General features: G+C 56.1%; 1 protein-coding gene across 11 annotated transcripts in view; it reads right to left on the bottom strand.

The window, feature by feature from the left end:
• Positions 1–1278: 1278 nt before the first annotated feature.
• Positions 1279–27832, bottom strand: part of ARHGAP22 (Rho GTPase activating protein 22) — a 214178-nt gene continuing 187624 nt past the window's right edge. For 9 of the 11 annotated variants that reach the window (XM_032266831.1, XM_032266837.1, XM_032266833.1 and 6 more), the window contains 6 exons: positions 14286–14493; positions 10088–10220; positions 9222–9295; positions 8451–8572; positions 5443–6310; positions 1279–1849 (listed from right to left, as the gene is read on the bottom strand). In XM_032266831.1, the coding sequence (XP_032122722.1) occupies positions 1621–1849; positions 5443–6310; positions 8451–8572; positions 9222–9295; positions 10088–10220; positions 14286–14493 (1634 nt within the window). In that variant the 3' untranslated portion in view covers positions 1279–1620. Of the gene's footprint in view, positions 1850–5442; positions 6311–8450; positions 8573–9221; positions 9296–10087; positions 10221–14285; positions 14494–27832 lie in introns of those variants that run through there. The other 2 variants (XR_004265065.1, XM_032266841.1) reach the window with 2 other exon arrangements.

The following is a 27832-nucleotide window of genomic DNA, read 5'->3' on the forward strand; positions in this document are numbered from 1 at the left end:
GTCATCAATCTGTACCCACCCGATTTCTCCAAGCCTCAGTTTCTCCTCTAAATACGGAGAATAGGGTCAATTTCCTACTTTGCTGGGTTGCTTTGAGTACTCAAAGTCACCTCGTATTCTCTTCTCTCTCCTTGAATAGAGGGGAGGGCAGCATCTCAACCCCAGGGGAAAATCTCATCACCCAGACAGCTGGCTCGCCATGGCGGCAGCTGAGCAAAGACAGACGCCGCTCTCCCCAGCCCCTCCCAAACTCCAGCACCCAGATCTCGATGCTGCTGAGGGCCCCAGGCAGATGCCTACCTACTGGTAGCTGCCCAGAGACAGTAGGTAGCTGGCCACACTGTGGGAGCTACCCTGTCTTGCCCTGCGGGCCTGCCTTCCTGGTGGGAAGCCAGCATTTCCTGGGAGCACTGAGCCCCTGGCATTTAAAGCATCAGCCTGTGTGGGCAAAGTTTATACCTGATTCTAGGCAGGGCTGGTTGGGCCTGAGTGACGTTTCTAGAGGCTGTGGTCAGAAACTGGGTGCTTTGGTGACCATCACTCCCTGAACAGACCCCTACAGGTTACTGCTGAGGGGTGGCATGGGGCCGGCCACACATCGGGACACACTGTGAGGGGAACAAGTGACTGGGCCCAGAGGCAGTGCTGCGCTGCCTCCTGAAGCACAGCCCGGGAGCTCCAGCCGCGTCGGGCCTGGCCTGGGTGCCCTGTGGATGGGAAAGCCTTTCTGGAGGGATTTGCCCTAATGGAGCCTTCAAGTCTGAGGATGAACCAGAGGAGGGAGGTGAACAGCAGGGAAGGGGGATCTGGAAGGGAGCCGGGCAGGGGCCCAGGGTGAGGCGTGGGCACCTGGAGGACCAGGAACAGGCGCTTCCCATGGCCTTGGCTCAGCCCTCCTGCAGGGCAGCCACACTTGCCCACACCTCGCCCAGGCACAGCACCGACACTGGGCACCCACTCAGGCTATGGCCCTGGAGCAGAGCTGGGGCCATGGTGGAAGGCCCAGGGGAACTCCTAAGACAGAAACTAGCTGCAGAGGTCCAGAGGCTGGGGGACAGGGAGAGTGAGGAAAGGCGTCCCACCTTCAGCACCCAGATGAGAGAGCTGAAAGCACAAGGCTGCTGCCCCTCGGGGGCTTCATATCCACTTCACGATGCACTTGCTGTTCCACCCAGGGGCACGCCTCAGGGCACTCCCAGCCCTTGGAGAAACAGGAGCAGTCACCTGAGAAGCACTGTATTGTGCGGCATGAAAAATGAGCCAGGTAGCAAGGCACCATGCTTTGTGAGCACATTTAATAAAGAAAGCTAACTGTTGCCAGCAGCTGCCCAGATCCTGGGTGCCCTCCATTTCTGTGGCCATGGGTGACATTTCCTGGGTAAGGGCTAAGCACTGCTCTTGGTACCGTCCCCTTCTGACCCTACCGGGAGCTGCATGGTTGGAGCAGCATCTAGAGCCCACGTGGTCTGTGTGGGGTCCTGACAGTCCCCACAGGACTATCAGGATCTCTCTCCAGCTGGTTCTGGAGCACCTGGCCTCTCCGGAGACACAGAGGTTTCTGACTCAGAGCATGGCTGGAGATCAGCAGATGTGGCACAGAAGTGAGCTCTGCCATTCCTTTTACTTTGGGGCCCTGGCACCTTTTGCCCCAATAGTCAAGTTTCCTAGGGTAGAAAAAAACTCCTCCATCTCCTTCTGCAACAGCTGGTTCCTCCTCTCCGCGTCCTCCCGTGCCCGCTCAGAGTTCCGCAGCTTTATTTCCAGCATGATGAACTTTTTCTTTTCCTGGTCCAGTTCTTCTTCTAACCGGGACAATCGTTTTCTCAGGTCTGCACTCCCTTCTTCCATTCTGAAAAGTCAAGGAGAGACGCTGTTTGAGACTCTGCGGGTTGGGCTCACTGCCCCATGGCTGTAGCCCTGCTTGTGCTCACTGTGGGGTGAGGGGGGGCTCAGGCTAGGCCATGGCAGTGGAGGACACCGCAACTCAGTGGGGAAGGACACCCCAACTCATCTGCTCCTCACAAGAACCCCAGTACTTCACCTGTGAGCAAACTGCCCCCTTCCATAGCTCCCCTAGGCCTGTGATCCTGAAATCACCATGAAGACCCGTGCCTTCAGAGCCTCTCTGAGTCCGCATTTGCCCCTCCAGCGCGGTATGGGATGGCCTGCCAGCTGGCCAGAACAGCACGCCCTGCACGGGGAGGGTTGGGACTTAAGCTGTCTCCTAGCCTTTGCTCCTGCGCTGTGGCCTCCCCTCCCACAGCTCCCTGCAGCTCCCACACCGTCCCCATGGTCCAGCCACATGTGGCAACCCACAAGAGATCCTGCAGGGTGGTCACTTCCATTCCTGCTCGCCCATCACGTTCACCTCAAGCACCCCCTCCACGATGCTGCTTCCTGTGGTCCTCCCCAGCAGGTCACAGTGGTGCATCTCTCCGCCACCAGGGCCTATACCTCACACTTCCGTGCAGGTTCATGCTGCAGTGTGCCAAGGTTCGCACAGCCAAATGGCCAGCTTCCATCTGTCCAAAGGGACACCTGAGCCCAGCCCCTGAGAATACATACTGGAGTTTAGGGCCCAGCCTGGTGACCACTGAGCCACATGGCTATGGGCAGGACACAGGCACACAGAAATGCAGAGGGTGACCGCTCCTCAGAGCACCAGTAACCATGGACTGAAAGACACCAGGGACCCAGCACAGCGGCTGGTACACGGCACATGAGAAACAAATACATATTCCCTGCCCCACCAGAACGAGGCCTCCATCCTCATCACTGAGCTAGAAGCATGGCCTGAGCCCTCCCCGCCAGGAGTACAGGCAGCTGTCAGAGAGAAGTCCCCTTCCTCCCCACTGCTTCCTCTGGTCTCAGGCCTGAAGCCCTCCCCTTCCTTCTCTGCCAGGCTCAAGACTCCAGGCCCCAATTACACATTGATGACTCTGAACCATTTCATCAGCATCTCCCACTCAAAGGGTCAGAGCTGAGCTCCTGACCCTCACCTCCAGACCACTCTCTCGCAGCCCTGATGCACTCTCTTGGTGAACGCCTTCCTCCACCTGCTCAGCTGAACGATGATGTCCTCCCCTAAGCCCATTATTTTTCTGAGCCCCATATCTGATCAGTAACAAAGCCTTTTGGCTCTACCTTCAAAATATGCTCAGCACCTGGCCGCTCCCCCCACCTCCACCTGTTGCCCCTTAGGGCCATGCCCCCCACAGATCAGGCCTGGACCCCCACGCCTCCTAATTGGTGTGTTCTGTCCTTGTCCCCTGGCAAGCTCTGCTCGGCATGGCACCCAGGTGCACCTGTCAAAGTGCCCAAAGTGCCAAGACCATCAGCTTCTCACTTCATTCTCATCTCAGAAAAAAACCAGAGCATTGCCCAGGCCAAAAGACCCCGCCCATTGGCCCGCCTCACACATCTCCAGTCCCCAGCCCCTGACTCTCCCCGCTTGCCTGGGTCTTGGGCTCACTGCTGGCTACAGCTCTGGGGTCTCCTCCCCAGTGCCCTCCAACCCTCTACCCTGAGGTGCCTCTCCACTCCCCTCCACATTGCTCTATGTTCTCCTTCATCTCCCTTTTAACACACCGTGCATTTTCGAAATGTATCATGCCTATCAGTCTTTGTCTCCCTGCAACCCAAATAAGAATGCAGGCAGAAATTTTGATCAGTTTTGGCCACAGCTGTGGCCACCTGCACAGCATCTGGTACTTTACAGACAACAGGCTCTCTTTTGGGAATGCATGAAGGAAGGTGACTCCCCAGAAGGGCCCTGGGGAGGGGATCCGACTGGGGTCCTGGGAGTCCGGACAAAAGCCAGCCTCACCCCACCTCCTGATGGCTCCATACATACAGAGAACAGGATGCACATTCCCAGTCCCCTGCTGGACGGGACAGGTGCTAATGCCCTTACCTGCCTTCCTGTGCTTAGAGACCCTCCTCACTCTAGACCCTCCCTCTAACCAAGACAACAACCCAGACCACTTTGCTATTGAGGACAGTCACTCCACAAGGGCTACCACTGCTGTCCCTCTGCCTCTGGGAACCTCATCTTACTTCCAGCCCAGCAGGCAGGAGTTAATGCAAGCAGCAAAGGCTCCTGAGTGCTCCCATCCACTGAGTCACTTAACACTCAGGACAAACAGGCGTGGTCACACCGGGGCCCAGAGATGGTGCCAGGGACACTCAGCCAATCCCTGGTGGAGCTGGGACTAGAACCCAGGCAGTCTGACCCAGAGTCCAACAGCCCTGCATCTCCCTTGAGAAACCACACCTTGGAGCAGGCCAGAAGAGCTCCAGGCACTCTGCACACGACAGATGTCCAGCCCAGCCTTCTGCATGGTAAGAGTTCCCACGTGCCCTGTAGTTTGGCCTGTGAGCGCATCCAAAGCAGTTAGCATCTTCCACTATGTTTCTGGAGGCCTGTGGGTTTCACTGATGCTATTTTCTTTCTCGGCTCCATCCTATGGCTCCTTCCAGCCCTGACTCAGGCACTGCCTGCTGTAACCTCCCCCATGGCAGAGGCCTCTGCGCTCAAGGTCCCTCTCCCATCTCTTCCTGTTGCAGACACAGTGCCTGTACATGCCTGGCACTCTCCAGCACCCAGGAGACAGCTGTCAGCAGAGCAAAAGGGCAAGGGCTCTCATTGTAGCTCCCAGTGGAAATGACAGGCTCAGTGGGCAGCAGGACTGCCTCCCACCTCCATCCGCTGCCTCTGATGGAGAAAGGAAGCCCCTGCTAGTGTGTGGGACCCAGGTGCACAGGTCAGCCAGCTAACAGGGACCTACCTGCAGCCCGATGGGCCAAGAAATCTGAGGTGCTGAGGGAAGCCCCCAGCGCTTAGAACCCGGCCTTCAATAGCTGAGGTTCCTCACTGCAGAGGGGAACCCCAGTCATTGTGGGAGGCAGGAACTCCGCCCCTTTATGAATGAGCTTGCAAGCCTCAGGGTGCAGCATAACAATCCCGTGACCAGGGCAGGCACAAGGGCTTGGTTTAGCAGGGAAATTGGATTCTGATCCCATCCAGGAAGGGGTCCTCACTTCCCGCCTAGCTGGCCTGGGGCCTGGGGCCTGGGCACTTCCTAGGGCCCAGCATCCAGGCTACGGGTCCCTGTACTGGGACCTGCCTCCAGGGGCCGCCCCTCCCTGGCTGCGCACTGCACACCGACTCTGCTCCCACCTCTGCAGCAAAGTTCCCCTGGCTGGGCGGGCATTCCCACTCGCGTGGAGTCAGCAGGTCTCCACAGCGCTGACTGCGTGCCAAGCTGACTGTGTGCCAAGCCTGCCAGCCCCAGGGCTTTCCCAGAGCTAGGATTCCCCTCTCTGAGGCTGGCTTCCAGGGCCAGCGGCTGGGAGGTCAGGGGCCGACGCCCACGTGCCAAGAGCACAGCTCTCCGGCAGGCTCCGCCCGGTCACAAGAGGCTCCACGTGGCAGCACGTTACCTTTTCACACTCCTCTCGTACTCAGTCCGCTGGCGGCACAGCTCCGCCCTGAGCTCCGCGACCAGCCCCTGCAGGGCCTCCGAGCGGCGCACACGCTCCCGGGTGGGGCTGCCCGGCTCGCTGTTGCTGGCACCCATCCCCGCCTCCTCCAGGCTGTGGCCCAGGTCCAGGGACTTGGGGTCCTCGCTGCTGCTGGGGAGCGGGGAGGGCTCCAGGGCCCATTCGGTGTGCAAGGAGCTGCGGGAGGAGTCGCTGGCGCGGCAGGCCGTGCAGCTGCTGAGTGAGCCCCCTGCCGACGACTCGCTGGACGAGGCCCCCGACCACACCATGCTGGCCACGCTGGGCGTGCCGGGAACCAGGCCCGCAGGGGGCACATTGTCGTAGGTGGAGAGTCTCTGCACAGAGCCCGAGTCCTTGAGCCGGTCTCCCGACGAGGCTCGGCGGTGGCCGCGCAGGGAAGACAGCCCGTTCATGAGCCAGTTCCCGCCAGAGGAGATGATGGGCACCTCCAGGGACGATCCACCCCCCTTCGGGCTTCCGGACCGGGACCCCGGCTGCCGGAATGAGGACTTCCAACTGGGCAGGGTCTGCACCTTCTTCCCGGGGCTGCACCGGCTCCCCGGCTCCGTGGGGGCAGTTCTGGAGAGCACCGCCACGGCCGCCCCATCCAGGGAAGAAGTCCTGTGCGTCGGCAGGCCGGGGCCACCGGGCTCTCCCTGGCTGTCTCTGGTGACCTCCTCGGAGCCCCACCCCACTGCGCACTGCTGGCCTGCGCGCGGGGAGGTGGGCCCTTCCGGGGTGGGTGCTGTGAAGAGCTGGCTGTGTTTGCGGATGAGGACCGTCATCAGGTGCTGGATGAGGGAAGTGCCTGTGAGAAGAGAGGCGGAGAGAAGCCTTGCTGCCAGAGGCCGGCCCAGGGTCGCTCTGCCAGTCATGGGGAAGCTGCAGCTTTGTGGGAGCTGGTCCTGTCCCTAGAGCCAGGCTGCCCCTCAAAGGAGACTCCATCCGCCCAGAGGAAAGGACCACACACCCTCCAACTCCAGGCAGGACAGCAGGATGGGGCTACAGAACCACCTTCCTCAGGCACAGAGCTGCAAGCAGGGAGGAAACACTGTGCCCGCTCCCAGGCCCTCCAGCTGGGGTGGGGTGAGGGGACAGGCACCAGGGCTGCAGGATGAGCAGGTGGCAAGTTGGGACTGGAAACTGGGAGTTGAGATGCCACAGCTCTCTCAGCTGTCCCCTGTTACCACTCCCACCCCCTCCCCCACCCCCATGCTGCTGACAACCGCCATGACTGAATGTCCACACTCTGGGACAGGGAATAGAGCCTTTCCTGTGTGGGGGCACACACATACTATTGCACACACAGTGCACCCACCCACCCCCAAAAATCCCTCCCCCGACAATCACACATACAGTGTATCCCACCCACCCCCAAAGTCACACACACACGTACAATTGTACAAACAATGCACCCACCCAGCCTCCCCAAATCCCCCCTAGCACACAATCACACATAAAATGCACACTCCCCCAAAATCCCACACACATAAATTGCATGTACAATGCACTCTGCCCAGCTTTCCCAAAGCCCACACGCATACACAAATGCACACACAATGCACCCCACCCAGCCTTCCCAAATCCTCTCAATACACAATCACACATACAATGCCCACTCCCCAAAATCCCACACACACATACACAACGCACCCTCCCCAGCCTCCCCAACCTCCCCAAAGCCCCCCACAAACAATCGCACACACAGTGCACCCTGCCCACCCCCTAGAATCCCACACACATAGAATCTCACACACACCCACCATCCCCCATCTCTAGGCCAAGGCCCCTGTGATGCAGCCCCCAGTCCTGGGGACTCAGTTCTTGTGGTGGGGTGGGGGCCTGCAGTGGATGTGGGCAGTGCAGGAAGGACCATAGCATCTACCCAGCTGCCTCATTCTCTCCCAACACTCTCACCACAAAGACCAGATGCTAAGAGGTCCCCTGGGTGGGACGGAGGGCTGAGTGCCATGGTGGACTCTCCCATTGAAGTTGACTAGGAATCCTAGAAGAAGGCAAGGAAAGAATTCTGAGGCCAAGAACTTAGGTGATGCAGGAATTCCATGAAGCAGGCAGGGCAGGCCTCCCCCTTGAGCATCTATTACCACCAGGCAGGTGGGAACCTGTGTTTTCCTGGCCTGGTGGGGTCTTGGGGTGGGAGACCCAGCCAGGGCAAGCCAAAGACGGGGCTTGGCAAAAGCACCCCATCATGTCCCTGGACATGGGACAGGGGCCAAAACAGCCTCAGCTGTGGGCTTTCTATCTGAACAGCACGTCTCTCGTGCATCCTCCACAGGGGACAGTGTTCCATGGGCACTGTGAGGTGTGCTCTCTTTTCCATGGCAGCCTACACCTGTGCCCTTTGCTAAGTCTAGCTGACTGGCCTCTGGTGAGTCCCCTCGCCTCTCCTGGCCTCAGTTTCCTCATCTGTAAAGTTGGGGCCGATTACCACATCCCAGGCTGGTTGTAAAGGCTGAAATGAGGAGATACCAACAAAGCACTTAGTAGAAGCTTACTGAAAGCAGCTGCTGTTGCTGCTGTTTGTAATCACTTATTGTTATTTATCATAGAAATTCTCCAGGGTTTGCAAAGCTGACATCTAGGAACCTGTGACAATCGTGTGATTATAAAAGGAAAGCAAACATGTCTGTAGGTGTTCAAGGGCAAGAGTGCTGGCCTCTCCCATCCCTCCAGCCTCTTCTGTCCACAGAAACCCCTGGCCATTTTAATTATACCCAGTGATCTGCTGCTGCAAAGTTCCTTTTTGTCTTACAGCTGGACCTTATGGGGGTGGCGGGGCGAGGTCTGCAGAGGTTCCTGCCAAGTCTCCAGAGCCACCCCTCCTGCTGGCCTGGCCCTGGGCTGACCTGGTTCCAAGGACTTGCCCCAGACCAAGATGAGCCCAGACGCAGCAGCACCCAGGGACACCAGGCACACCTCCCCCTTACCTTCCATGATGGTTACTGGGTCCTCAACCTGTGGCCGCAGAATGTTAGGTCCAAAGACGGTTGCCAGGTTCTGGACACTCATCTTGTTGACATTTGAGTACGCTTGAACTTCATGCAGAAACCTGCAAAGTAAGGAAGCAGCAATCATCAAAGAAGCAAGTTCTGACACCCAGTCACCTGGGAGCAGCCTGGATGCCCTGCCTCACCCCTGCTGAGCCTTGCTGCCTGCAGGCTTTTGCCCACTGGGTGCGGCCTGCCTCTGCCAGGCTTGATGAGGGCAGGATTCCCCTGGGGCCCAAGAGGGCCATCAGAAGCCAAGGTCACTGGGACAAGGGCCCACCACTATTTGTGTGGAAGGAGGACACATGACTCTCCACACAGCAGTGGGTGCAGATTCTGGGAAGTCCCAGACCCCAGTCAGCACCAGCCCTACATGCCCCTTCTCAGAGTCCAGGATAGGGATACATGAAGGGTTGGGGTCAAGAGGCAGATGCCTGGGGGAACAGGATGGTGAGAGGCACCCAGGAGGGACTGAGGGTATGTCCCTTCTGGAATTATCTACCCAGGACTGTTTAAAACCACCTGCTCAGTGTCTGCGATTTTCCACTCCCTGCTGCGGCCACGCTGGGTGAGGCTCTGCAGGGAGCAGGGGAGGGGGAATGACTCAGGCCCCCTCCCAACAAGGAAGAGTTGTGTGTCTCAGGGTGGGGTTGGGGGATGAGTGCAGAGCCAGTACAGGAAAGCGTGGTTCCCTCCTGCCACGCCACTTACTTGCAGATGTATCTGAGCAGGTTGTAATTGGCCTGAGGAAGGTTGCTCACTTGTTTAGCCAACTCCAGAGTGCCCTTAGGAATGAAGAACAGAATTTCAAACAAACACCAGGAATGAGGCCCCTGGGCCTTCTCTGACTTTGAGGAGGGGTAAGCAAGGAGAAGGGAGGTGGGGGCTACGATGACCCAACCCCAATGGACCAGAGGGCTCCACCACCTCCCCCCACCCCTCAAGGAGTGGCCAGGGCCCAGATGTGACCTCCTGGGAAGCTAACTTGCTTCCAGGGAGCTGGTGTGAGGGGTGAGCTGCCCGTGGAAGAATGTCAGGGCCAGCACTCAGCTTGCTTATCAAGACACAAATATTTGCCAGATAATGAGCCCTCATCTCCCACATGGCCTCAGGGGAGGTAAACAGTCCTTAGCTGGCCCTGAGCCACCTGGGGCTGCAGACTAGCACCTGCAGGGGCTGGGACAGGAGGGCTGGCCCATCTGTCTTGGGAGCCAGCTGAAATTCTTTTGGGAAGGAAATGAGACATAAATAAAAGATCTCCCTCTTTCTGAGCCCATGACAGGCCTGAGTGGCCTGAGTTGGGTGTGGGGAGTGTGAGTGGCCAGAGCTGGGCATCCCCGGACCTGCCCCTCCAAGGCCGCATACAGGTATGGCTCCAGACAGACAGCAGGATGCCCTGGCCCCTCCCTAACCCAAGCAGGATGCTCCAGGCCCCCACCACACCCCCCACACAAAGCAGGCCTCCACAGGATCCATGTGCCATGAAAATTCATGACAAACCAGAGTCTGTGTCCTGACTCTACAGGCTGCCACCCAGCCAGCCCATCTCCCAGGAGCTATCCCCAGGAGCCACTGACCTCCCCCTCGTCCTTGGTGAGCAGCTGGGCGCAGCTGAGGAAGTCCTCGTACCTGGCGAAGGGGACCACGGGCTCGGGGAGCTCCCGCAGGTAGAGCTTCAGCAGGGAGGCCACCGTGTGCACGTCTGTTGTGCTGGGGAGTTGGGGGGAAGAAGAGGACAGGTGTGTGAAGCCTGAGATGCCAGGAAATTTCAGGAGTGACTGGCACCCCTCCTGTTGCCAAGGGGCAGCCTCTGGTCTCAGGTGCACGCTTGGGCACACTGGGGCTGCATCTGTGGTCAGCTGCCCTGGTGAAGGAAAGGCCCATGCTGCTTCTGGGAGCAGTGGATAGAGCTCGGGGAGGGGCGACTAAGGATCCATGGCCAGGAGTTCCAGCTCAGGGGCAACCCACCATGCCCAGGCACCCGTTCAGAACCCCTGAGTTTCATGTCTGTGTCAGTCCGTCCAGGACCTGCTCCTGTCCTGCATAGACTACACGGGACTCCAGGGGCTGCAAAGCCACAGGGCCCTGCAAAGCACAGCTGCTCCACCCTAGCAGCTGCCCTGGACCAGAGGAATCAAGTGTGATGTAGGTCAGGTTGCACAGGGGAGGGCCCTGGGACATGGGCTGGGGGCCCCTTCTACAGGCCTGGTGGCCATCCCAAGGTCCCCTGCAGGACGATGTGGGAGCCTGGGAGCTGCCAGCTCTCCAGTAGGAAAACTGTCTCACAGGCCCTCTGTAGGTGCTGCCAGCCCCAGCCCAAGCTTGCCCTCCCTGCTGTACTTGACCTTGGCTGGAGTGGGAAGAGCTGCATCAAAGCTCCCACCAAGCAGGGCTGCTGGTTCCTTGTCTGGGAGCAGGTATCAGGGGACCAACAGCAGGAGCAGGTCAGAGGTCAGGCCCTTTCCTCTCTTCCTGTCCACAATGGGGACACCTAGCCTTCTAAGCTCATCACCACCTCTCCAGTGCCCCAGGAGTCCACTCCAGGCCTCAGTCTCCTGCTCTGGCTCGGAGCTGCCAAGGCTGAAGTAGACCAGCTGTGGGTGGTGGTGGCACTAGGCCTGGCACAGTCCTTCCCTGGGTCCCATGTGGGGTCTGCAGTTGAGGTCCTATACGAGAGCCTTGGCATCTCCTCAGAGCTTGCATTCCAAGTAGTATACATGCCCCAGGTAGTTCATCTACTTGCCTAGGGCCCTGGACTTAAGCCCTGGACTGCATTTCCAGCAGGAAAGATGAGCCCAGGGCCAGGAGACTGTGGCTGTGCCTTTATGCTATTCCCTGGCCCTGGCTGAATCCCAGGCTGGGCTCACTGAGATAAGTGCCTTCTGGCTTTCATATTTGGAATTCTGGGGTTCCATGTGTCCATATGCATCCCAAATATACCTGGGGCCCCTTGTTGCCTGAGGCTCAGTGGCTCTTGGTCTGGCTGGGTCCAGGAAGCCCCCACTCCACCCCCGCTTCCCTCTCCAGCCAGGCTTGCTGCTGCCACACCCTCGGTGGCCTTCTCCTGGGTCACGTTCCTGGCCAACTGCCCTGGGTACCCAGGCTTAAGCCCAGCAGCCCCTTCTCCACTGGGGCCCCATGCCTTCAATGGCAGCCTGAGTAGAGCAAGAGAGATTGGGGGAGGGTCAGGAGGCAGGGAAGTGTGGTTCGGAGCCAGCCCAGGTCTTCCCCTTTTCTGCAACTGGAGGGACAGGAGAGCTTCTGCCCTGGGCAAGTGGACAGAGCTGCCCCTCCTCTGCAGACCTCCCGAGCTGCATCCCTGCCCCACAAGGACTTGCTGTTCAGCCCTGTCCAGCCTCCCATCCGATCATCAGCAAACTCTTACTTCCTTTCCTTGCCCTTCCCTCCCTCTCCTCTCCCTCCTTCCCCACTGCAATACTTTTAACAGCTGTTTCCAGGCCTTTTCTTGAGACTTCTCCCTAAACTGCTGTCCCCTTCCCTCCTCTAATAAGCCCCAAGGAGAACTCTGCACAGCCTGTGGCCCTGTGGGTGCCCCTGCACAGCCTGTGGCCCTCCCAGCATGCAGTGACACACTGCAGGCAGAGGTGGGGGTTGCGAGGCAGACAGGGCAGCAGTTGGTCAGCAGATGAGGTGCCTGCCCTGGTGGCAAACTGGTCCTGGTGGTCAGGGCAGCCCACACTGTGGCAACCCTCCATCTGCAGGTTCCTCATCATCTCTCCCTTCTCAGGGACCCCCTCTTGCCCACACTAACACCAGCATCCATCCAGGAAGGATAGCAGCTGAGGGAATAAGAAGAGCCTGGCAGCCAGGAGTCCCTGCAGCCCCAAGCTCCGGCACAGAGGAGGCTGTCCTCAGCACTCAGCAGCAGGGTGGCTGCCTGCGAGACGGACAGCCCAGTGCGCAGGGGACGATGTGCTGGGAAGGGACAGGTATGGGGCAGCTCCAAGCACTGAGGCTTCCAAGACTGGTGAGGCTTTAATAGGAGAGAAGCCCAGGACCTGGGGCTAAAGGGTACCTTCTTATAGAGATGAGCAGGAAAGTGAGGAGGGGGCTTTGTGGGGAAGGTGCAGGTTAGAAGCCAACACCCCAGCAAGCGGGCAGGCTATGGCCTGGGGGAGAGAGCTCCATCCCAAAAGCCTCTGTCGGAAGTGGGTGAGGAGGGGCTCCTCTGTTGGGGGTGGGTGGGCAGGGGGCCCTCTGTCTCGGGTGGGTAGGGACGGGGGCCCTCCGCCAGGGAGGTGGGGGCAGGGAAGGGGTCCTCCGTCTGGGGGACGTGGTGAGGAGGGGCCCTCTGTGGGTACAGATGCAGAGCCAGAGGAGCTGCCATGGTAATGGCAGGAAGCGGGAAGGATGGCCTCAGATACCCAAGGAGGAGTTTCTAAAGGGAGAGGGAACCAAAGCCCAGGCCCGCCGTGGCAGTATGGGGTCACGCAGGGATGGGGGTGGAGGAACAAGGCTAACATGCCCACTGTAGAGAAGGCCCTCCAGAGACAATTCCAGAAACAGCATAGAAGCGGCCAGAGAGGGAGAAAGCTGACAGTAGAGGGCCTCCAAGACACAGGGAAGGCTGCCCCAGGCTGCTGGAAGGCTGAGAGTCAGGTCTGCATAGAACACACCCTGCGGGTGCCAGCTGCCTTTCCAGGGGAATTCAGCAGGCAGGCCAAGTGGGGAAAGGAGGCTGAGCACGCCAGAAACCACACCTTGGGAGAGCAGGTGTGCCCAGGTGGAAACCTGGCAGGGTGGGTAAGCCTCAGATGGCCTGCGCCACTCCAGGGAGTTTGGGCCACTCCAGCAGAGTTTGAGTAGGGGAGTGGCGAGGTCTGCAGAAGCCCCTCAGGTAGCATCAGGCACTAGGGCGGCAGAGCATCTGATCCTGGAGAACTTCCAAAAGTCCCAGTTCCCAGGCTCTACCCAAGTAACATTATTTGAAGCATCTCCAACCCCAACACTGGGCCACATAAGACATAGGATGGAAGAGGCCTGGCTGGCAGAAGTTCAGAATGGACCACAAGCTCACTGAACTCAGCAGTGGGATGGAGCTTCATAAAGCTCTGGATGAAAGGTCCCCCGTAACTGCCTGGGCAGAGCATCTCTGGGGAGCAGTGGTCAGTCCTCTTCATCTAAGGAGAGGAGACACCTCCCCTGGCTGCAGTGACGGGCCTGGGAAGAAGCTGAGGGGCTGAGTGTTCTGTCCCAGAGGAGAAGCCCTGAGAGACCAGGGCAACCTGTGGGTCCTGGGGCAGATCCAAGAAGACAGGGTGGAAGCCCGTGGAGGGTAGGTTTTCTTGATTCAGGAAGAACTCTATGAAAAAAATTGCCCCATGATGGGTAGGGGCACTGTCAGGGGAAACAGATTCCCCAAACAGCCCTGCGCTGGGGTATAGTTGGCTCCACCCAGGGTGATCCAGGGCCTGGGTACACCCCCATGATGGGTAGAATGGACATGGTCCTAGGGCAGGTGCAGAAGACTTGCTCCCCTGTCCCTGGAACCCAAGAGGAAGGAAGCCGAGCTGCTATGCCACCAATACAGCCTGGCGGTAGGTCACCGGAGGAAGCATGGCCAAGAGACAGATCCTGAGAGGGGACCCCAGGCTGGCAGGGTGAGGGTGTGCCCTATAGTCTGCCACTGGGAAGGTTGGCCCACCATCCAGTCACCAGCTCACCCCTGTCATCACTGGAGCTGGTGTCCTGGGCAGGATCCCCTGCAGGAGGAATGAACAAGCGGCTCTACATCACCCCTGTTCATGAGCTCACCTGTCAAACAGTGGCTTCTCCCCACAGTCGAAGGAATCCTGCAGGTCCCTCACCAGGTTGGCCTGGCCCGGCATTCGGAACAGCCCCTCCTCAGTGAGCCCACGCTCCCGGATGAAGTCCACACACTGCTCCACCAGCAGGGGTGCCAGGCGGGGGCCATACTTCCGCTCATGGTGGACTGTGTCCTCCAGGCGCTGCCCAAAGATCCCTGAGCACAGAGAGGAGCTAGTCACACCCTCCACCACGCAGCTCAGTGGTGGGTACTTGGGACGATGGAGGGCAGGTACACTATTAGGGCTAAAAGTGGCTCCTCCCCAGGAAACAAATTAAATACTGGGAGGACGCACACCAGAAGGCTGAGCCCTGGGCTGCCTATGGACAGACAGCAGGAGGGAGCAGTGGGCTGGTGGCATGACCTGGCCCCTGGAGCTTGCCCAAGCCAGGAGCAAATGGCCCTCAGGGAGCATGCATTATGCATGTCATTGACTGGTTTTGCAGCCATTCCGAATGAGAAGCCATCCAATGCCCATCTCCAGCAGAACCAGTATATCTCCTATATTGTTCTTACTGTGGAACACTGTGCAGCAATGAGAATAAATGAGGCACAGCTCACCGGACAAGACAGACACAGTAATATGAAAACCATAGTCATGACTCAGCATCAATCACCATCAGGAAAACGCAAATCCAAACCACTATCTGATCCCACCTCACTAGGATGGCTACTATCAAAAGAACAGGTAGTCACAAGTGTTGGCGAGGAGATGGAGAAACCCTTCCTTGTGCACTGCTGGAAGGATGATAAGATGGCAGTTGCTGTGGAAAACAGTATGGCAGGTCCTCAAAAAATCAAAACTAGAATCACCAGTAATCCCTCCCCTGGGTATATACCTAAAATAATTAAAAGTAAGGTCTCAAAGAGGTACTTGCACACTCAGGTTCACAGTGGCATTATTCACAGTAGCTGAAACACAGAAGCAAGCCATGTGTCTATCAGTGAATAAATGGAGAAGCAAGACATGGTATTTGCATACAGTGGAAACTGATTCAGCCTTAAAAAGGAGGGAAATTCAGACACATGCTACAACATGGGTGAACCTGGAGAATATCATGTGTAAAACATTCACAAAAGGACAAATACTGTGTGATTCCTCTTATATGTGGAGCCTGGAGTAGTCAAATTCACTGAGACAGAAGTAGAATGGCAGCTGAAGCGGCTGGGGGCAGGGGAGATGGAAGTTAGAATTGAATGGGCAGAGTCTCAGCTTTGCAAGATGGGAAGTGTTCTGGAGATGGAGAGTACTGGTGGCTGCACCATAATTTGAATGAATGTAATGCTGCTAAACTGTGTGCTTTAAAAATGATGAAGATAGGATGTTTTATGTGAGGTGTATTTTATGAAAATTTTTAAAAATTAGAAAACAAAAAACATCATCAGAAACAAAAGAAGCCAAACCCCAGAGTGCACACTGCATGACTCCATTTATGTAAAGTTAAAGATAGGCCAGACTCATCATGCTATTAGGCCAGGACACGGTTACCTTGGTAGGTCAGTGACTGGAAGGGGCTCAAAGGCTTCTGAGGTTCTGGTAACACTGTGTCTCCCCCTGCACGGCTTACCCCGTTATGTCCCACTTGAGAAAATTCACTGAACTGTACACTTATGACTTGTATACTTTTCTGTATGCTACTCTTAAATAACATTAGCAAAAAGAAAGCAAAGAAATCAGAGAGAGAATGATCTAAAACAATACATGACAAGACGCCAGATGAGGAATAGAGGGAGAGGGGAAGGAGGCAGGGGAACTTCAGAGAAATCTATGAAAACTGAATTTATCACTAGTCTAAGAGGTTCCTGGCAGCCCAGGCAAAGAAAGGAAGGAGTTGAAAGCCATAAAGCTGTCTATACCATGGTACAATAACAGGAGAAACAGACTTCTGCCAGACTCTAAGCTTTCAAGCTGAGTTCCTGACTCTGGAGTGCCTGACATTATTCACACCCACTGTGCAGAGACCTTCCCTACAGGGTGGCTTGTGGGCTGTTCCAGGGGCAAGATGCCAAAGCTCCATGTCCAGGCATAGGACTTCCCAGAGACCTGGGCACTGAGCCAGCTAAAAGTGGGGCTCCATTTGTCTTACTTAGCTCCGCAACACAGGGGCTATTTTGGAATAAGATACATCAGTCCCTGATACAGTGCCTGGCACAGAGCAGGACACAGTAAATGATCCTCCTCACCCTGCTTGACCCAAAAACTAAGTGTATAAAACCTGAAAGGTAAAGACTCTTCCTTTGAGAACACATGCCCATGTGGGCTACACCTGCTGGATGCCAGCAATGCTTTGGCGAGAAGTGTGTGTGCACATGTGTGCATGTAGTGTGGGCTAGTATGTGCACGTGTGCATACGCGCTGGGTGTGGGCTTGCAAATGTACGTGCATATGTATGCATGTGGGCTTGTGTGTGCATGAGCATACACAGGTGGGGGGCGTGTGAGAGTGAGGAGAGTGCCGATGCAGCTACACATGGTGCTGTGGTGCCAGGTGCTGTGGTGCCAGGTGCTGCTCTGAGCATTTTACACCCATCAGCACATTAATCCTTCCCATCTTGATAACTCGGGGACTGTCACCATCACCGTAACCATTGTCATCATTATCTTGACTTTTGCCTGTTCAGCTTGTGGGGTGTTTGAACTGAGAGGCATGGGGGCTTAAGAATGTGCACAAGTTCACTCAGCATGCATGACAGGGACAAGGTTCCAACCCAGGCAGTCTGTCTCCAGGTATAGAGAATGTACTCGGTCACATGACTGCTTGGCGCCCACGCTGGTCCGGAGATACCTATGTGGGGCATGCCTCAACTCAGCACCAGCCGTTCCTGAGAACGTGGGTCCTGTGGAGGGACAACAGGCAGAGGTCACAATACTAACACGAAGGGAAAGCTGCTGCCACCTGGGACCCGGTAGGCGAGACCAGTCACCCCTGCCCATAAGTGGGGCCCAAGGGGCCATTCATGAGCCTTGAGCACAGGGGGTAACCCTGCTGCAAACTTGGCCTGCTAGCTGCCTGGGGCACCTCTGAGAAGCCAGTCCGAGGAGGCTCTGGGGCTCACCACTGACAGTGTCCTGGCCTTTCTACCAGCCCAAGTGTGGCCTGGGCTGGTCCAGGGACACTGAGCCCCTGCTCTCTCTCACCTCAGTCAGGGCTCAACAACCGATGCCCAACAATGGGCCACATAGGTCCACAGATGTGCCTGTTTAGCTAGTATGATGTTTGAACCATTTTTAAATTAGTTATTTACAATCAAGAGATTTTATACATAAATCTGGATTCCCAGCTTCTCTTAAAAAATCCAGATGTGGTGACACCAGGCCTGAGTTCCAAAAAAGCAACAGTTGCAGAGCTCGGTGGCATCTGATAGCACACACATGGGCCAGTTCTCCGCAGTCCCCACCATCCCCTATTGCTTCCAACCTAGCCCATGCTCCACTCATGTGGTCTTGCCAGGTATTCATTCAGCTCTTCTGCTTTGACCTCTGGGGCACAGACTTGCCCCAAGGACGCTGGGGCCAGGATAAGTAGGAAAGGTAGCAATGGGAAGCCACACCTCTTGGGACAAGAGGCCTCTGCTGGGACCTCAAATGGGTAGGCAGAGGGCACCTGGGAGGAAGTGCCCACAGGCAGACAGTCCCGTGAGGGGACGGGCTGGCCTGGCAGTGCACCTGGTGCCTGCTGCCTGCCTCCTGCCTCCATCTGCACACACACACATCACCTTCTCCAGCTCTGCCCACTGCTTGAGTGGCATGAATCCATCTGCCTTCTTGGGGCTGGAGTGGGCAGGGCCTTCTCCCTAGTGTCGCTTTCCTCTTCAGTCTGGGCAAATTTCCTACTAGCCCTCAGAAGTCCTCCTACGTGAGCTACCCCAGACCCTCCCTTCAGCTTTCCCTCAACTGTCACAGCCCTGACTGCCACTACTCCAGACAGGGCGAGGACACTCCCCCCTGCTGGGTTGCTGGCCTGCCCAGGGCCACATGCTGGGGTTGCAGCAGAGGCCAAAGAGAACCAGTGAAGGAGGGGACCACACTCTCCAGGGCCGCCTCCCATCCCAACTCACAGCTTTCAGCTCCACCCTCAACTCACTGCTGACTGAAGGCCACAGTCAAGGAAGAGACCCCAGGGAAAAATTCCAAAATTCTCTCTGGAGGTCCATGGAGCATGGGTAATTCCATCTAGCCATCTCTTGGCTCCAGCCCTGCCTGCTGTCCCATCTCCTGCCCCTAGGACCCCTGCTGTGGGTCTGTTTATCCACCTTTCCATCACCCCTGTCCTTTGTGCCTGGCCCTGCTCTAGGAATTAGAGAGCTGCCCTGAGAGCCATAAACATATAAATCCCCCTGGGGCCTCTCCTGCTACCTTTAACACTGTTCTCAGGATAAAGCCTAAACTTGGCAGGCATGCAAGGCCCTGCCCCACTCCCTCCTCCAGCCCCTAGGGGTGCAGAGCCTGGGCCAGCCTGCTGTTCACACTGTGCCAGCACATCCAGGCAGCTCCCAGCCCCAGCACAACCACTAACCCTCTGCTGCCCCATGGTGCCTTCCTGACCACTTTCCCAAAACAGGGCTGGAAGAGCCAGGAAAGGGACATCCACAAGGTCCTGGGCACTTCTAGAGAGAACAGGTTCAGGAGGAGGTGATGTCTGAAATCAACGTCTTAAAGATGAGCAGGAGGCAGGCAGGCAGGTGGGGTTGCAGGGCACATGACAGAGGACCATGGGGGTTGGAGGGCAGGGGTTAGGGGGCATGGTTGGCAGCACCCTGCCCGGGCATTGTGGGGCTTGGGTGGGGACACAGGCAAGTAGATGATGTTCAAGGCCAAAGGCCACAGAGACAAAGATTCTGGATTGGCACCAGTATTGGTCTGCTGCACACCCTGGCTAACCCACTGAGGAGCGGAGTTGCCTCCCTCTCCTGGGGGCTCAGTCTCTCCATCTATGAAATCTATAAAATGGGATGATCACACCTGTCTTTAGGGGGTGCTTTGAAGGTGAGAGTTCCCTGAGGCCCAGCCCCCAGGCACCACCAGGCCACAGGTTGGCCCCACATTCCCAGCTGGCCACTAGGAACCCATGGAAAGGAGCTGCCAGGAGCTGTGGGAAGGCCTCATTCCAGCTCGGCCTCCCAAGAGGCTTCCTTCCCTGCAGCCCTCCTGCAGAAGGCACCAGGTCCTAGGGCTTCTGGGCCTGGCCTCCACATCAAGGGCCCCACCCACCCCCTCCCCGCAACCAGGGTCTCTCGAGGGGAGCCTGGCAGGGCCTGCCCCCTCCTGGATGAACTCTCTCAGCCCTCCTGGCACACTCGGAGGGCAGCCTTGCCAAGAACTAGTTCTAGTAGGTTTGTCAGCTCCCTGGAAACCCAGCCATCATGTGGGTTCCTCGAGGTCCCAGCCCATGCTCTTCAGAGAGCACTGGCTCTGCCACTGCAGGTGAAACTGGCAGATGCTGCCTCTCCTCTTGATGAACCTGCTGCTGGGCATCCTCTGCCAGCATCCCCCTAGCAAAGCATTCCCCCTAGGAATCCCACACGGGAGAGGAAGCCCAGGCAGAGCAGTCTGCTGGCTGCAGCCCTCGTCCTCTATGACCCTGGGCACTGTCCTCAGCCCCTCTGAGCTGGGCTTCGCCACCTCCCAGGGTGTGAGTGTCCACAGGCTATTGACCACACTAGGCACCGGGGAGCAGATGCTTTGAAATGTGGCTTTCTCCGACCTTGCAGGGTCAATTCCTGGACAGGCTCTGCCTGCCCCTGAGTCCCACCCCCAAGGCCGCAGCAGGGAAGAGGGGCCTGGGATTCCCTTTTGCAGCTGATCCCAGAGCAGAGCAGAGCAGAGCTGCATAGCAGGTCTGCTTCAGTCACACGCCTGCTTTTTACTCTTTTTCAGGAGTGGGAAGATTCTGGGAAGAGGCACAATGAAGAAAATAATTCTAAAATTCTCTCTAGAGACTCCCAAACTTTGGGTAATTCCACAGTTTCCCTCTTGGCTCCTGACCTTCCTGCTCTCTGGTCCCCTGCACCCCAACACCCGTCATCCTCCATGCAACCACCACACCCTTTGTCTTCAGTGCAGGGCCGGCCAACTCTGACACTTCCAGGCTCTGCGCTAGGTACTAGAGAGCCTCAGAATTGCCCCCAAGGCTGTAAGCAAGAAGACCCACCAGCCAGCCAGCACAGCTGAAAACGCCCCTGCTTCCTACCCGTTCCGGCCTGGAGGAGCACAGCAGAGGCTAAGCTCACCTGGAGGGGTCCTGTCCTGGGCAGCCCGCCCCAGGGCAGAAGTGATTCCCTCCTCCTGGAGGCTCCGGTCCCACACCCCTTCCTGTGGCCCAGAGAGGCTTGGGTTCTGAGCCCCGGGCCCGGATCCTGCTGGGTCCCCTCCATATCGGGTGGTGGGTAGGGATCCTTTGCAAGTCCCTGCGCCCCTCCCAGACTCAAAGTCCTCATCTCTACACGCGGGCCGCCCACCGCCAGCAGGAGATTCGGCCTCTGCCTCTTCCCTCGGACACGCACGACCCCCGCCCCCTGGGAACAGTCCGGCTGCAGTGGATCCGCTGTGACACCCAAACTCCCCCAGGCTCCCCGCCGATCCCCGCGAGACGCATGCGCGACGCTCTCCTCGCCCGCAGCGCCAGTCCGAGTTCGAGCGCCTCTCTGGCCTGGAGATGCCACTTCTCCAGCGGGCCCGGGGGCGCCCGCATCCTGTCCCGCCCCTACCTGGGGCGGCGGGCGCGCAGCAGGCGGGCAGGCGGCAGGGCGGCCACGGGCAGGCGCGGCACCCGGAGAAGGCCCGCGCGGCCGGCATCAGGCCCATGGCGCGCCCCGGCGCGGAGGCGCGGCGGCGGCTGGAATGCCCGGCACGCGCGCAGGTAGCGTCTTGCCCGCCGCCCGCCCGCCCCGGCCAGCGCCGCCCCAGGCCCGGACCCTGGGGCGAGGGAGGGCCAGGGATCTTTGAGTGCCTGGGATGCCACGCCCGAAGTCCGCCCCAGTGAGGGATCTCCGGTGTCAAACTTCACACCCTTTCTCCTAATGCCCCATGTTCCCAGAGGGCACCAAGGGAATCCCTTCCCTCTTTGCCCAGGACCGGCTTTAGGAGTGCCTGCTCATCCTACCGCCTGGGAAGCAGGTGTTCCAGGTGGGGCAAAGGAGGTCCAGGGAGGCTAGGTAACTGAGTCTGGGTCACCTAGCAAGGAGGAGGGTGCTGGCTTCACAGTGGGGGTCCAGGCTCCAAGCCCTCCTGGCCTCTGCCTTGCCTGGGCACCCTAGTGCCAGGGATAGTGGTTTGGACTTGACATACAGTATGACCCTGAGCAGTCTGAGGGGTATTAGCTTCTCCATATTACAAAGAATCAGAGAGGCTGTGTGATTTGCCTATTGTCATACAGATGGTGATGGGCCTTTATTAACACCTGCATGGTCTTTCTACAAAGCCTATGTTCTTCTGGGGTGGGTTTCTGAGAAGAGTCCACAATCCCATACTTCCAAAGGGTAAGGACTGGAATGGGTACACCAGGAAGACAGGTGGACAGAGAGGCACAGCTAGGGGCAGTGGAACGCCAGCAGCAGGGATGGGAGTCCCAAGGGAAGGCGGGCAGAATTCTTAAGGGAGGAGTTTGTGGTCCTGGGGCTGGAAGGGGCTGGGACCCTTCTTCAAGATGGGCATGCAGAGCTGGGTCATGCCTATTGTTCATTCTAAGCAGAGCCTGGCCTCGGGTGAGACAAGCCAGGCACTCACCACAGGGGCACAATTTAAGGGGCACCCAAAACCTCAGTAACTAGGATAAACATTTTATTGCAGTATTTTTAAGAATAAACATTAAGGCAAAAAAAATCCTAGATGAACAATATATTAAAGTTTTCAATAAACAGGAGCAGCTATGCACTTGCACAGACCTTGAGCATGAGGGCCTTGCCCACCCCAACCCACCACACTGCCCGCCTTTATTTCACATGTTCGAATTTGACCATGGATGTGGTTAACTGAATAATGCCCCCCTCCCCCACAGATGTCCTGATCCCTGGAACTTATGACCACGTTACCTTACACAGTACAAGAGACTCTGTAGGTGTGGTGAGGGTTGAGAGGTTGGGTTATCTGAGGGGCTGGGTGCAGTTTTAGGGGTTAAGAGGAAGGCAGAAGGAAGTCTGACCACAGAGGAGGTGGCAAGGCAGGACAAAGGCAGAGATGTGGTGCTGAGGCCACAGCCAAGGCCTTGCTGTAGCCCCTGGAAGGTGCAAGAGACAATGAACTGCTTCTCCCTGTGTCCTTCAAGAAACCAGCCCTGCTGACACCTGGATTTTAGCCTCAGAAGACTGGTTATGACTTCCAACCCCCAGAACTGGAAGAAAATCACATTGTGTTAAGCTGTCAAACTGCTGGCAGTTTATTAGAGCTGCAATGGGAACCTAATACAAGGATTTTTTTGCATTAATGCTCATTTTTTAAAACATTACAATAAATATCTTGATTACTGAAGTTTTTTGGTGCCCCTTTACATTTTGTGCCCCAGGGCTGTGAGGCTCCCCAGTTCTGGCCCTGACACTAAGCATAGGGGTAAAGTCCCCAAAGCCATGGGAGCGGGGGCGCAGAGCTGTTTCCTCCCTCCCCAGAGCTCAGGTGAACATGAGGGTGCCAGGGCAGGTCATGGTGCAGGGGGCCACAAGCCAAGGAATGTCTGCCCTCCACCTACTAGCAGAGCCTGGCATTCCCATGACCGAGGGACCCACCAGCTCTGAGCAGCCCTGTCCATGTTGAAGAGCAGGGGCCAAGGGCTCAGCAGAAGCTCCCACCAACCGGGGGCCGGCAGGCCTCTCTCAGATGGGCACGTGGGCTCTGGGGCTGACATGCTTTCTCTGCTCTGAGCGACAGTTCTCCTGTCTGTGTGTTTAGAGGCAGACCGGCCAGTCTCTTCGGAGTGCCCTCCACCCCCACCCAGGAGCCCCACATGGCTGGAGGCCTGCAGCTGCCACCCATTAGAAAGCTCTGACAGGCTCTGCCACAGTGAGCTCCAGGTAAAGCCCTGGCCCTGCCGATGTCCACCCTACCTCAGGAGTGGTTTTGAACCATGGGGCCTGATGGGTGTGCAGAGATAGTCATGAGACTGCCTTCTCGGGGCAGGGCTGGGGAGCTGACAGTCTGAGTGTCTGTCCTCTCACACAAAACCCAGTGGCAGTTGTCCTCTTCACCCTGGATGGTCTTTGTCTCCCGAGCTGTGTATACAAGAGCCCCCAGAATAGGGCTGGGGTCCAGGACCTCAGGGACTGCTTCTTTCCTCTGTCATAATAATGTCCCCCGCCCCCATCCAGACAACTCACATCTAGAGAGTAGAGCGTGCTGAGGCCTACCTGGCAATAGCATCCAGCAATAGGCTTGCCCTGGAGGTGGGCGGCCGCTGCTGCCCACAGCCCCACTGTGTGTTGTTAGGTAAGTTGCTGAACCTCTGAGTCTCTGCCGCCTCCAGATTGTACCAAACTTCTGGCAAGGGCAGCCCACAGGCAGTGTGAGCTCCCTCCCTCTTCCCTCAGAGTCGTGTGGGCTGAAGTTTTCCAAGACCACTTGGAACAAGCTGAGAGCCAAAGATCCCAACCCTAGGATACCCTGAGGCCTCCTGGCCTCCTGCTCTCTACAGCAGGCAGCCAGCACCCAGGTTCTGTGCTCTAGCAGACCTAGGTTGAAATGCCAGCTTCCCACTTATTTGTGGTCTGGACAAACCAAACTGCTGGAACCTCCCTGATGCTGTCTCCTCGCCAGAAGTGGGATATAATGGACTGACTTCACAGAGCTATTGTCAGGCTCAGTAGGGACGCAGAGCCCAGGACAGGAAATGCTGGGGTTCCCAGAGCTTCATCCCCATCTTAGCAATAATTGGGACAAACTCTTTTCTGGCCCTGTGATCTGAGGTCTATTTAGCACAAACTGAAACCAGACTGGCCAAGCTGCTGAGAGGGAAGGGCTTAACAAGCCAGCAAGGTGGTTAAAAGGCTGTTGAACGTTGGCATCCTGACCTTTGCAGGATGCAGTGGTGACAGCCCCTATAAATCACCCTGACTAGCTTGCCAGGCTCTCCCTAGGTAAGGCAGCTGCTCTGGCCTTTGTTCTCTTGGTAAACAGCTCTGTGGTTCCCATCAGCAGGGACTGAGGCTGGAGGCCATTTCCTCTGCCTTGGGGATCCAAGTTCTCAGACTCCTGGGGTTCTTGCAGGGGAGAAGCCTTGAGGGCTGAAGGGGAAGAGGGCCCAAGTGTGCTCTGAACACACCCTATACCCGGAAGAGGCCAGACCTTCCCTCTATGAGCCTGAACAGGGTCCAAGGCCCATGGAACATTCTTCTCCACTTGAGTACATGGACCCTCAGGGCCCGCTAGAATGGTTAGAGGGCACCAGAACTAGTCTCAAGTACCCCTTCTGCTGGCTTAGTGACCTGAAGCCTAGCCTAGGTCTGCAAAAGTCCTTTCTCTCCCCTTTTAAAAGGGCTACCTGGAAAGACCCAGGCCCACTGGCTGGGCCGGTTGACATTCACAGAACTAGAAATAAGACTGTCTTCTTGAATATCTCAGTAGGGCTAGGACATAGAGCAAGCAGTGCTCGGGAGAAGTGGTCCACTAGGACCTTGGGCTCCACCACTGGCAGCCTGGTCTGGGGCTAGTCACCTTTCACTCTGAACCTGATTATGCCTCCAGGGCTTCCTATTAGAGATGTCATCCCAGCAAATGATGACCACTACCAGCTTATAAGGTTGCCTTGTGTCCCACCAGATTGTCCCAAGGTTGGATTTTTTTTCCATGTCATGTATCTTGCCCTAGGGCCTCAGGGAGCTGTATTTCTCCCTTCTTTCTTCCCCCCTCCCCCTGCCATGATTCCAGAGGAACCTAAGGGCAGGAGAGTTGATTCCTGGGGGTCTGAGGAAAGTCTCCAGAGGCCTGTGAGATTCCCACACAGCGAGGCCAGTGCAGTGCAGTGCAGTTCTGATGATCACCGCCGGCCTACTGCCTGTCCTCCGCCCCATGCCCTGCCCCAGCACTGAGCAGTCACTCTGGGCGGGGACACCTTTTCCCAGCTGGGCTCCTTGCCCCAGGACTGCCCTCTGCACTGCCACTGGTAAGGCTGGGACCAAGAGCTTCAGGGCTTTGCTTGGCAATGCCTGCTGTCCATAGTGGGATGGTTACCACAATGCTAGTTAATGCCAGTCCCAGCCCCCAGACTCCCGAATCCAACTGCCCACTCAGCATCTCCACTGGTTTAATGACTCACAGACACCTCAAACCCAAACGTGTCCAAACAGAGTTATGGTCTTGCCATAGTCTCCCAAACCAGCTCTGCTGAGTCTTCCCTTCTCAGTTCACAACAACTCCAGCCTCCAGCTGCTCAGCCAGATACCTTGGAATTAGCCTCCACTGCGCCCTTCCTCACACCCACATCCAGGAGAGCTTACTGTCCTCCTTGCAAAACAGATTTGGAATCTGATCACTTTCACCACTCTGATCACAGGGAGAGCACCCCCTTCTCTTGCTTGGATTATTACAAATTCATCTCCAGCTCCTCCTGGCACAACTCTGGTCAGCAGGCAGAGTGGTCCTCTTAAATGGCATATTAGATCAAGACGTTCCTCGGCTCAAAGCCCTCCAATGCCCCCTCCTCATTTCACTTCATAGTAATAGCTAGAGTACTGAAAGGGGTCCAGGAAACCTCTACCTTCTGGCTACTCCTCTCTGGCTCCCTTCCTCACTCCCTCCTGTCAGACGTTCTGCTTTTGCCAGAGCTGAGACCTCAGTCTAGCACACTTCCACCAGATGTCCCCCTGGCTCACTCTCTCACTGCTTTCAACACTGTATGAGCAATGAGATACCACTTCTTACCCATTAAGATGGCTACTATATAAACAAAACAGAAAACAAGTGCTGGTGAGGATGTGGAGGAACGAGAAACCTGTGTACTGCCAGTGGGAATATAAAATGGGCAACCTCTGTAGAAAATGGTATGGAGGTTCCCCCAAAAATTAAAAATAGAATTACCATATGATCTAGCAATCCCACTTCTGGATATATAACCAAAATAATTGAAAGCAGGGACTCAAAGAGATGTTTGCACACTCATATTCACAGCAACATTACTCACAATAGTCGAAACACAGAAGCAACTCAAGTGTCCATCAGTGGATGAATGGACAAGCACATGTGGCATATCCTTACAATGGAATATTATTTGAGCTTAAAAAGGAGGGAAATTCTAATACATGCTGCGACATGGATGAAACTTGAGAACACTATGCAAACTGAAATAAGCCAGTCACAAAAAGATAAATACTATACAATTCCACTCATGTGAGGTACATAGAGCAGTCAAACTCATAAAGACAGAGAGCAGAATGGTGGTTGCCCAGGGCTGGAGGGAGGAAGCCAGAGTTTCAGTTTGGGAAGGTGAAAAAGTTCTGGAGATGGATAGTGGTGACAGTTGTACCACAGTGTGAATATACTTCATGCCACTGAATTGTACATTGTGCACTGCTTTCTTCCTTGCTGAGTCTTCTGCCTGCCTGTGACAGGTCTCAATAAGTGTTTGATGCGTGAATGAGGACTATTTAGTACTGAGAAAGTGCTGAGCACTTTATGTCCATTTTCTATCTTAATTCTTATGACAATCCTGCAAAAAAGATATTATTCTTCCCATTTCGCAAACAAAGTCACAGAGGTACAGAGACGATAAGAGGTGTGCCCAGGGTCACACAGCAAGCAAGTGGCAGAGCCAAATCACACCCAGACCCAAGCCTGTTGCCAAAGCCTTACTCTGCCTCCTCTCACTCTTCTGGACAATGGGCTTGGCTACGCCCTTCCCATGCGTATAAATTCCAGGCTTTAAGGGGGCTTGCAGACTCTCTCCAGATAACCAGGCAAGGGTACAAATACACATGTTCAAGCACCCACCAGATGCTGAGGCAGCCCTGGGGACCTTGTGACTATTGTCTCCCTTCTCTCTCCTCTCAGAGAGAGCTGGCAAGGAGACAGCTGGCAAGGAGGTACTGCCTCATGTGTCCTTCTGGGGCTGTGTTCCCTGAACTGGGCATAGAAGTTCAGAGATCAGTTTGAGAAGTATCGGCCTCTTAACAATATCAAGTCTTCTGATTCATGAACATGGGATGTCTTTCTTCTTATTTAGATCTTTTTCCATTTCTTTCAACAATGCTTTGTCATTTTCAGAACATAAGTTTTATACTTTTTTGCTAAATGTATCCCTAAGTATTTTATTCTTTTGGATGCTCTTATAGATGGAATTTTCCTAATTTAATTTTCAGTTTGCTCATAGCTATTGTATACAAATACAATTGATATGTATATATCGATCTTGTATTCTTCAACCTTGGTGAATTTTTAATTAATTCTAATAGGTTTTTTTTTTTGGCATTTTCTGTATATAAGATCATGCCATCTGCATACAGAGATACTTTACGTCTTCCTTTTCAATCAAGCTTCATTTTATTTCATTTTCTTGCATAATTGTCCTGGCTAGAAC

Source organism: Sapajus apella, unplaced genomic scaffold (assembly GCF_009761245.1).
Source record: "Sapajus apella isolate SASKATOON/1434 unplaced genomic scaffold, GSC_monkey_1.0 scaffold161, whole genome shotgun sequence".
Taxonomy (NCBI): domain Eukaryota; kingdom Metazoa; phylum Chordata; class Mammalia; order Primates; family Cebidae; genus Sapajus; species Sapajus apella.